The 11,212-nt window shown below is 51.1% G+C and overlaps 1 protein-coding gene across 1 annotated transcript; it reads left to right on the top strand.

Moving 5' to 3' along the window:
* The first annotated feature begins 5,155 nt into the window (after positions 1 to 5,155).
* CHST7 (carbohydrate sulfotransferase 7) lies at positions 5,156 to 6,825 on the top strand. The gene has a single exon (XM_074908150.1). It carries the CDS (start codon positions 5,270 to 5,272, stop codon positions 6,719 to 6,721), a length of 1,452 nt encoding a protein of 483 aa, XP_074764251.1. The 5' UTR covers positions 5,156 to 5,269; the 3' UTR covers positions 6,722 to 6,825.
* Positions 6,826 to 11,212: the final 4,387 nt, after the last annotated feature.

Genomic DNA, 11,212 nt, shown 5'->3' with positions numbered 1-11,212 from the left:
GGCCCCCAGTAGAAGTTCATGGACCTGCTTAAGAGAGTCCAGAGGAGGGCCATGAAGATGATCAGGGGGCTGGAGCACCTCCCTTATGAGGACAGGCTGGGAGAGTTGGGGTTGTTCAGCCTGGAGAAGGCTCCAGGGAGACCTTATAGCAGCCTTCCAGTACTTAAAGGGGGCCAACAGGGAAGATGAGGAGGGAGTCGTTAGCAGGGACTGTAATGATAGGACGAGGGGTAATAGTTTTAAACTGAAAGACAGTAGATTTATATTAGATGTAAGGAAGAAATTTTTTACTGTAAGGGTGGTGAGACACTGGAACAGGTTGCCCAGAGAAGTTGTTGATGACCCCTGGAAGTGTTCCAGGCCAGGTTGGATGGGGCTTTGAGCAACCTGGTCTAGTGGAAGGTGTCCCTGCCCATGGCAGGGGGGTTGGAACTAGATGGTCTTTAAGGTCCCTTCTAACCCAAACCATTCTATGATTCTGTGGTTTTATGATTATTTTCTTAGAGGAAGTTAAAGGTGCTCACAAGATCACTGGTGACATAGAAGGGACCATGATCTAAATTTATAAAAAACCCTGCTTCCATTTGGTTTTTTTCCATTTCAATACCCAGACCTCACATTCTTGGCAGAGCCTCATCTTGGAAAACCAGAGAAGACAGCTAAGATCACAGACAATCCTCGCTCTGACACTTACAGCGTAGTATATTAGTAATAGGTTCATTTTTTTAAAATCAGAAGTGGAAATGAAATGTATCTGCTTCTCTGGGCTGCAGAAGAGCTCCCCTAGATGGGTATGTGTTATACTGCTGCAGCTGGTTCAGTGGTGGTGGACTGTGCTATGAAGTATCCCTTAGTCCAAAAGCAGACTGCAGTGCTGGTTTTGGCTTCACCTGAACACTTCCCCAGCTCTGTGCTCAGCTCTTTTGTTGGGCAGAGGAGAGCAGCAGTGTGCCTAACTTTACAGTTAACTTTACCAGCTGTTAGGAGTAACGGGAGAAATGTGGGAGAGGAGTGTGTCTCCTCCCTTCCAACTTCACACAGTCCCCAATCTCAACCACCAGCTCCCCTCAGCCTGGAGGGGCACTGAGGGGTCTCGTACTTTGCCGCTGCCCCTGCTCTTTTGCAGAGAGCCACTGGGTGGTATGACTCCCACGTTGACTACTTGGTTATATTAACCAAAGCCTGAAGCTGTACACCCAACTTCTCTCAAATCAGTCCACAAACTCGGATGTCTGAACTTGTTTTGTTTTAACTAGCAGAAGAAGTGCACAGACCAAGACAGTCATGAACATCAGTTTTCCTGTCCCACTTCCTCATCTTTCTTGCAGGGCAGATACTGAAGAATGACCTCCAAGGTAGGTGCAGAGAGCAGAATTACCACCTTCTGCATATGGCTTTGCATGCAAAGCCCCTTCCTCCTGGCTGCTTACCAGCCCCTCGCCTTTTGTCTGACTTTCCACTTTCTTCAGATCCTCTAAATTTCCACCGAGTGTCTCAAAACTTCTGTGGTACTTTTTGACCTTTTGCTGGTCCTCAATCTCTGTTCCACTTTGGGGGAAAGCACTGCAAAAAATCCCTTCTGCACCAGCTGCTTTGCCTGGACCAGCTTCTCCATCCCGCCATTCTCAACGTGTCCCTTCTGAAATGTGAGCTACTGAGATTGGTCTCACATGTGAAACATGGTATTGCAAATGTTGAAACATCTGATGACAAAGCAACTTCAAAAATAAAAACACTGTCCTAGTTTGTTGCCTTCTTGAAGCTTTTGAAGCTGCCATTAACCACATACTTCCTTTTGGCTGAAGCCTGTGAGTGACAATATCTGCAAGCAGAGCGCTCATTAACAGCCAGGATGTTTGAGGGCAGTGCTCCCTGTGCAAAGCATATTTAATTTTATCAGCTAATCATGCTATTTTTAATCACAAAGCACTCTTTGAAAATGACAAGAGCATGCAAGAGCTGGAAGATGGCTAGATACAGAGGCAACTATTTCTATTTTGAAACCCCTGCTGAGAAGATAAAAATTCTGAGGCTGAAACACTGTGTTCCAGCATTTACTGTCTCTCTTGTCAGTGGAAGTACTGTGGGAGACAGAAGAGAAAAAATTAAGTTAGAGAGATAATACACAGGAAGCCAATGTTATCTTAGATTAAAACCAGCCAGTACTTTCAGTGACAAGCTTGGAAACTAGAAAGGAAATGCCGCTATACTAAACTATGCAGAACATGTTATGCCATATTCTTTTCTCCCCCCATTATAAAATAATCTAAAGCACAGAATTATCACCAAGAAACAGCAGGAACTAGATGCCAAATGGACAGGCTGTTTCGCAGATTAGTGAAGAAGAACCTGGCTGCCTCTCTCAGGTACTGAACCATCCTGCTTTCAAGAGGAGATGAAGATCATCTGCATGTGTAGATGGTGTCTTTATGGTTCATAGAAAAAGCCTAAATGGGCGAAAATCATACCCCATATCTGTGCTGAAGAGAGAACAAATTAATACAGAACTGACATGCGAGAAAAGCGAAAGCCAATCTCTTCTCAGCCCAGGCCTGGTTTCTCATCTCTCACATCTGTTCTGATCAGCAATCTGTGCCCCAGCGCTCAAATCGGGGACTCCACCTGACCCCTCAGGAAGGCTGGAGCTTGGTGATTTCAAGCCTGGCTCAGGCACCTGCTGGGTGGCAGAATGAATACTGGCTTTGCTGGAATGTCCCCCTGCCAAAAAAGCCCTAACCCAAAACAACCCAAGTAAACGCACACAGACTAATCCTCTTTCAGTAAAGGAACTGATGTAAAGGTGCAGAACAAAGCATTTAATGTGATTCTTTTTTGGGTTGATAATCTTTTAAGAACTATGTTTTTATCTTAGTAAAGATGTAGCCTGTGGTAAAGCGATTTACGTCTTTTGCTTTTTCCAGAACAGTTGCCACAGAAGTTTGTAGCTCCATTGTCTGAAAAAAAATCAGCGTAACACATATGTAGTTTTATTTCTTTAGTTTCTCATGTCTGCAGGTTGTCTTACTCTACGAGATGTTTCATTCTTTTCAAGACATCTTTACTTCAGTTATGCAGTTTTAAGACCTTGATTTTAGTTTTTAGACAAGTATATGTCATAGAAATGAACACAAAATTAGTTTAAGGTAACATGTATTGGACTGTGGCTCCTTTGCCAGTGATGGTGCTGATGCTGCTCTGCTAACTCAGCATTTTGTCTTACGAAGTGGAAAACCCAAGCAGCTCAGTTACTCATTCTTATCTGCACTTCTCAGGATCCCACCTTGGCAAATCTTCCAAAATTACTGTTTTGCATGATGCCACAGAAGTCAACTACACTGGAGATACCTCTCAAAATACTAGATACGCATGTTCTTTGGAACATGCCAAGACTGTGACTGGGTTTTGGCAAGTGTGTTTTTATTCTGCTGTCCTCCTTTAGTCGCTTGAGGGTCTAGATGAAATACTGACCTTTACAGAGGCTGTTTAAAAAGCCCAAAGCCATGACAAATACAAGCAGTGAAATATATGTTGGGGCAGAATTTTCTTTCCAATGCCATCATTTCTACATTCTTTTGCTCAGGAGCCTACAAGTCCTGTTTGGCACCATCTACTCACTCAGCACGCCATAAACTGCAGGAAGCCCAGTCTTAAACACTTATTTAACAGAGGTCAAGTAAAGTGTTAGCAGGCAGACTGCTGGCTCACCACCTGGACAGAAGAGAAGGAAGGATGTTTTTTCTCTTGCATGGCTTTGTGCTCCTTGTATTTTGCCCAATAAATTTGAAATAAGATTATTCTTTTAACAGCTAGTCATTCAGACCATGTGCAGTAGCAGCAGACTTCGTATCTATATATCTATAGTACAGAAGGACCATTTTTAGAACCTTTGGAACTAGTGGGTCATTTCTGCACCCTGTTGTGTGTGATACTGTTGACCAAGATTGGGTCATGTACCTTACCATGAGTGCTACCACACAGACTATTCAGGGAGTCAAAGCATTACACACTGAGAGCATGAATTGTGTTATTCTCACTGATTTTCACTCTGCACGCTATAAATATTAGTAGTGTTTTACAGAGGATGCCATCCATTGGCTAGAGGTTAAGAAAGGTCAGCAGCCCCCACTACACAGTCAGCAGGAGGGGGACATGGCTTTCCTGCCAGGTGGATGCCTTAACCAGAAACCAGGAAGGTGGTCCATCTTTTTCCGTGAGCATCTTCCAAGATGGAAGGCAGGGGCTGGGCTGGAGTTTTTGTGACTATACATTCGAATTTACACACCTGAAGTCAACCTTTGCTGGCTCTCCACCCCACAAGAGATTTATCTGAGCTAATCTTAGATGTCTAAAAAACCCTAGAATTCTAAGTGTGAGCCGGTAACATTATGCTTCCAGTGCAGTTAATAAAGAAGAGGGTTATCAAAAGGCTATCAGACATCCAAGACAGGTTGAATGTCCCTCTGTGGGTGCCCATTTCTTCCTACCAACTGCAAAGGGTGACCAGCTCAAGACAGACACGAAACTTTTAGATGCATGAATCGAAGCAATGAGTCACGAACGAGATGTCCGTATCCCCTCAGCAGGCACACACAGACAAGAGCGTGGCTGAGAAATCCCTCAGCTCTCGACAACGCCGAACTGCAGCGCTTCCGAAACCCGCTGCAGATTTTAATAGCTGCCATCCACCCCAGAAATACATTTGCACCTCTTGTCGTTACTGTAGCGTGTTGCTCCTCTGGCCACCGGGTAGATAACAGGACCAAACGCCCCTCCTCAGGCCGGCCTCAGCCGCTCGGTACCTGTCCCGGCTGACAGACCTCCTTCGCGGTGCGCCCTTTCGCGGGCAGGGGTGACTCCCGGCCTGCCGAGCCCGCCCCTCCGGCCCTGCCCGGGGCGGGGGGAAGGAGGGGGGGAAGGAGGGAGGGAGGGAGGGAGGGAGGCCGGGCGACGGGCGGCCCGGAGCCCCGCGCAGCGGCGGCAGCAGCGGCCGCCCGCGCCCCGCCAGCTGCAGCGGGGGCAGGTGCGGGCGCTTCCGCACCGCGCTGCGAGGAGGAGGAGGAGGAGGAGGAGGAGAAGGAGGAGGAGGAGGAGAAGGAGAGGGCGGGCGGCCGGCGTGCCCGTGGGCGTGCTCCCCGGCGGGGAGGACCGCCCGCAGCCCACACCCCCCCTCCCTCCCGCCGCCGCTAACTTTGCCTCTTCGGGAAGAGCCGCCCTCCGGCAGCCAGAGGGGCGGCGGAGCCCCGGCGGTCGGGAGCGCGTCCCCCCCGCGATGAAGGGCCGCCGGCGGTGGCGGTGGCGGGGGGAGCACCGCCGCTTCGCCGCGGTGCTGGTGCTGTACACGCTGCTGCTGCTGCTGCTGGTGCCCTACGCGCTGGACTACGGGGCCCGGCGGGGACGGGCGGACGAGGAGCCGCTGCTGCGGCGCTGCCCCAGCCTGGAGGAGGCGCTGAGCGAGTGGGGCTGGGAGCAGCGGCAGCCGCCGCTGGACGAGGAGGAGGAGGAGGATGATGAGGAGGAGGCAGAAGGCGGCGGCACGGCCGGGGCGGCGGGTAACGGCAGCGCGGCGGCGGCGGGAGGGAAGCGGCACATCTACCTGCACGCTACCTGGCGCACGGGCTCCTCCTTCCTGGGGGAGCTCTTCAACCAGCACCCCGACGTCTTCTACCTCTACGAGCCCATGTGGCACCTGTGGCAGGCCCTCTACCCGGGGGACGCGCTGAGCCTGCAGGGCGCCCTCCGCGACATGCTGCGTGCCCTCTTCCGATGCGACTTCTCCGTCCTGCGCCTCTACGCCGCCCCGCCCGGCCCCCGGGACCCGCTGGCCGCCGCCCCGCCCGCCGCCACCAACCTCACCACGGCCGGCATCTTCGGCTGGCGGACCAACAAGGTGATCTGCTCGCCGCCGCTCTGCCCCGCCGCCCCGCGGCCCCGCCGGGAGATCGGCCTCGTCGACGGCGCCGCCTGCGAGGAGACGTGCCCGCCGCGGGCGCTGCGGGAGCTGGAGGCCGAGTGCCGCAAGTACCCGGTGGTGGTCATCAAGGACGTGCGGCTGCTGGAGCTGGGCGCGCTGCTGCCGCTGCTGCGGGAGCCCGGCCTCAACCTGCGGGTGGTGCAGCTCTTCCGCGACCCCCGCGCCGTCCACAACTCCCGCCTGAAGGCGCGGCAGGCGCTGCTGCGGGAGAGCATCCAGGTGCTGCGCAGCCGCCACCGCGCCGAGCCGCGGGGGTCGCCCCGCCACCCGCAGCACCCGCCGCCGCCGCAGCAGCAGCTCCTGCTGCCGCCCGGCCTGCTGGGCGGCGGGCGGGCGCCGCAGCCCCAGCACCGCGCCGAGTTCTTCCTCGGCGGCGCCCTGGAGGTGATCTGCCAGGCCTGGCTGCGCGACCTGCTGCTGGCCCGCCGCGCCCCGGCCTGGCTCCGCCGCCGCTACACGCAACTGCGCTACGAGGACCTGGTGCGGGAGCCCCGCGCCCAGCTGCGCCGCCTGCTGCGCTTCGCCGGGCTGCCGGTGCCGCCCGCCCTGGAGACCTTCGTCCTCAACATGACCCGCGGCGCCGCCTACTCCTCCGACCGGCCCTTCCTCATCTCGGCCCGCGACGCGCGGGAGGCCATCCACGCCTGGCGGGAGCGCCTCAGCCGCCAGCAGGTGCGGCAGGTGGAGGCGGCCTGCGGCGAGGCCATGAGCCTCCTCGCCTACCCACTCAGCGGCGGCGACGCCCGGTAGCGGCCCCGACCCGCGGCCGGCGGGGAGAGCCCGCCGCCGGGTGAGGGACGGGCCGGGACGCGCTGGGCCGGGCCGGGCCGGGCTGGGCTGCGGCGCAGCGCCCCGGGCGGGCCCCCGGGCCGGGCCCGGCCCAGGCGGGAGTTGGGGCGCCGCCGGGCGGAGCCCAGGGCGGACACAGTGGCGATGCGGCAGAAGCAAACCCGCCTGGCCCCGGGTCCGGGCAGCGCGGCGGGGCCCGGCCCGGCCCGCCCCGCCGCCGTGGGGACCGAGTTTCCTCCGGGGAGCGGTGTGCCCGCGCACCCGGCGGTTTGAAGAGCAGGCTTTGGCAAGAGGTGTGCGTCCTCTGGGCGCGGCCGCCAGCTCGAAGCCCTCGCCGTGTGAAACCGCCACCGCGCGTGAAGCACGGGTGTTCTTCCAAAAAACGGCGTCGAAACTTAAACCCCCCCCGGCCGAAGGCTCTCGGCAAGGAGCTGAAGGGCCCGAAAGGCGTTGCCGTGAGAGCGTCGCCGTTCCCCGGCGCACGCCGGCCGCTGTCGCGTTGCTGCTGCAGCGCGTTTGAGGGGCTGCGGCGGTCAGGGGAGGCCTGGGGGTAGGGAGGTGCCTGCCGCCGGCCAGGCTCGGCTCTCCCGCTCCCGGCCCGGGGGCGGCTCGGTGGGGCTGGCCTCTGCCCCACGGGCCGCTGATGCTCGGGAGAGGGGGCGGCAGCCGAGGGCAGGGGACCCGTGTCCGACTCTGTCCGTCGTTCAGAGCCACAGGGTAAGCAGTCGTGCGGAGGGGGTAAGCATTCGCCTTCTACGTGTTTCAGAGATGTTTGTGGCAGAAATCTTTGCTTTTCTAAAGAAACCTGAAATTCTTTTTAAAGTAGGAATTCTTTTAATATACTGATATAGTCAGGTGGTGATACTCATGTGAGGTACAGGTGACTAACATGGTTCTTGGGGATGTGCGTAGGGGTGACTTTAAATGGAAGGCAAACGCTCGATACTTCATTTTGTTTTCTCAGCCAGATGAGAGAATCACTTTTTTCCCCTCGCTTCCGGGCTGACACATTGTGCGGTGGTCCTCCTGGTCACATCCCTTCCGAACAATAACATCCTCTCAGCTGGCAACTCCCGGAAAAAAGTAAATGTTTCCTAAGAGGCTAAGACAGATTAATAGCGAGTTCCCAAATAGAAGCTTCTATTTAAAAAATAAAAAAAAATGTTTAAAAAAAAAGTTTCATTTTGGATTTTAAAATTACATTTTTCTGTAGATATTCTGCAACTTGTATGAGAAGGGTGTGCATGTGTATCTGTAAGTACCTTTTTTTCTTTGTTTCTTAATTTGGGGAAAGAAGGTTCCATTGTAATTTAGGAATGCAGTATTCTAACTTCTTAGAGACTGTTGCTGAGTCCGTTAGGGTCTGGCCACGTTCAAACGGCCCCACAAGAGTATACAGGGTTATAGGGATGTTTATGTGCAGTTCTCAAATACAGACTGATAATGTGAACTTCAGATTGAGGATAATCCAGGATCAGGAAGAAAGCAATATTAATATAAAGCGCTGAAATAAAGGCTGTTCAAAGACATGACGTTATCTTGGAGGAGATGTTTGAATTGCTTTGTAGGTTTTTGTGCTCTGAATATTGTACTGTAAAACGTGTCAGTGAGTTAGGATGAACCTTCATGTATTTTTAGCCCTTTTTCTTCCTTGACCCTCCCACCTGAGAGTACAGTGGCACGAGAAGCAGGTTTCTTTAATTATCTGACAGGAATATGTAGTCATGAAAATGTTTTTGAGTAAATCTATCCGTTCCATGGTAGCATGCTTCATACAATTCTGCATCCTTTGGTTTCTGCTTGAAGTAAAATTACAGGGGCTCATTTTGTGCTGGAACAACCTTTCATATTATCTAAGGGATGTTTCTGTATTCTCTCACAGACACTGTGAGAGCAGAATTTACCTCTGGGTGTTCTAGTGGTATTTAATAATGGTATTTGTATAGGTGGGCAATACCTTGATAACCTGTGTCGGGTAACTTATTTTGGAAAGCTTTTCTGGGAATACACCCAGCCTGGCTTGTACTGACAGGCTTGGGAAGAAAACAAGGTTTTTCTTGCGTGCCAAAAGATGATACGGTACTTATTTTCTTATGTCAGGTGGGAGATGAAAATCCAGTATATCTTACTGATTTGTTTTTAGCAAGTTGCAGACACAGATTCCTACAGTGCAACTGTTAAGCATTTGCTTCACCTCCACAGGGAATCTTATCTTGCTGTTTCAGGTGGTAAATGTCTTTCATAAGAAGTTTTTAGAAATCCACGCTTAGTTTCACTTACACCAATCCATCATGATGAAAGAAGTGTTGCCATCTAGCCTGACTTGATGCTTATAGCTGGGAAGAAATCCACTAATTGCAAATTGTTTTGTATTTTCTGAGGCAGTTTCCGTGTTTGACATAGATGCGTTTTCTGTATCAGGACTTATTTCAACGGAAGTTGTTCACCAACACAATTGCTCTTTGTTAGTGATTAATTTAGTTTGGTTTTTTTTTTTTCTTACCCCAAGCTGTTCTTGTAGGGTTTTTCTGTATACTGTGAAAAGGGCTCTGTTGGGCAAGGCAAACAAAATACAGCAAGTGCAATTCATGGTTTGCATTTGGGGTGCCTCAGTTCATCAGAAGACTCTTCAAAACAATCCACAGGGAATATCCAAAGCTGGAATAGGAGTAAGTAGCCCAGAGTGGGATATTAGAGCAGGATGCGCAAGAGCATCACGGCGGCACTGCGTGACGGTTACTTAATGACTGATGCTGCGATGTGTGCGTGTCAGTCACTAGGCGGCTTTCTAAAATGCCCCTGCCTAAGGAGGACAACTAAGGCTCACCAACACAGGCATCCCATTTTTCTCTTCAAGGGGTTTGATGGTGTTGGAAAGCATCGTTCAGGATGATTACAGCATATACTTGGTCCTGAAATTCATACCTTGAAGAAAAAAAGAAAAGTACTGTCAAATGTCAGTGTTGGTACTTACCTGAAAAGGCAGAAACAGGATGAGCAGCGTGGAGTTTCACTGGCAGAGGTCTTTGGAAGCAAGCAGAACTTGCTGAAAGCAGGACACCCGGGATTAAACTGCATTTGAGAGAAGCTCGACATTTATGGCTTGGTCACCAGCTTTTTTATTGTTACTGGGCTCACCTGAGATCTTGAAGTAAAGTCCCAGCTTTATCATATGATGTAGAAAAATGAACCGTAACCACATCTTTTAGAGCAGAGGATGGCATGATAAGCAAGGGAACAATAAGCGCATTTTATAGCCAAGCTGAACTTGGCAGGCGTAGAATTGGAGAGCAGGACTGAGCCACAGAGTTTTAGTAGTTCAGACTGAGATTTGGGAGAAATACCTATTTGTGCTACATTACATACAATGAATTAACAGCTTTAATATATTAAAAACATAGTGGGAAACAGGAACAAAACTGACAAATGCTCACAAGACTTACTTCTATCATCTGTTTTTACTTAACTTGTGGTCGTCATGTGTCTGCCTTAAGGGAGGTGGAAACTTGAGTACTGTAATTTTACATAAAAGGCTGTGATATTTCCACGCTGGAATTGTTAATTACTCTCTTGCAACATTTTATCTGTATTTAAATGGTTGCTTTTAGCAAGACAACTGTAGTGACATACTTGTGAGAAAAGCTGAAAGTCCAGGGCCAAGAAATACTTAGCCCCTGCCTTACTTTTACTCCCTAGAACGTTACTGACAGAGTCCGTATAGATATCTGCAGTAGGTACTTGCATACTTCACATGCAATAGAAATAGTTTAGTAGCTGCCTCAGTTGCAGTATCTAACAGAAATGTAGGACTGATCCTGGAGTTTTTTAACAGTATTGCACAGGTCATGGTAGCCTCCCCCATAAGTCTGCATCGTTATGAGTTTTCACATTAAGTTCTTAATATTACCGTTTTCAGTAAGCTCGATGATTAAAAACAAGTGTGCAGATTTTCTGGGTTTATTATGGTAATGCAATTTAAACAACATCTTAGTGAAGAACTCATCTCCTGAAACACTAAGAGCCGACAAGCCTGACAGCATGTTCTGTTCCTTTCTTGAACGTAAAGAGTTGTCACTGTGACTCTTGATGGTGTCTGGAGGACTGGGACAGTAGAAACGGTGCAGGTCATTTCTCAGAATCACCCTGCCGTCTGTGCAGCACTGGGACTACCTTGGATGTTATCCTGCCATTCCTGTTTAACCTGACATGGCCCCTACCACTGTGGAGAAGGATGTGGGAAAAAGACGACTGTCAAATCAAATCTTGCACTAGTAGAAGCTTTCAGCACCTCACTGGCTGTGTGCGTGTGTGAGTGAGGGGCTGGGCTCTGGGTTGTCCTTCTCCTGACTGTGCGTTAAGAGGTGAATGTTAAGTCCAAACTTGTTGAGGTGGTTGGTTTCGATGACTATGGGACCTGTTGATTGTTGCTGGCAGCCTTGGCTCTGGACAACA

This window comes from Athene noctua, chromosome 1, assembly GCF_965140245.1.
Source record: "Athene noctua chromosome 1, bAthNoc1.hap1.1, whole genome shotgun sequence".
NCBI lineage: Eukaryota > Metazoa > Chordata > Aves > Strigiformes > Strigidae > Athene > Athene noctua.
This window is presented reverse-complemented; position numbering and strand designations above follow the sequence as displayed.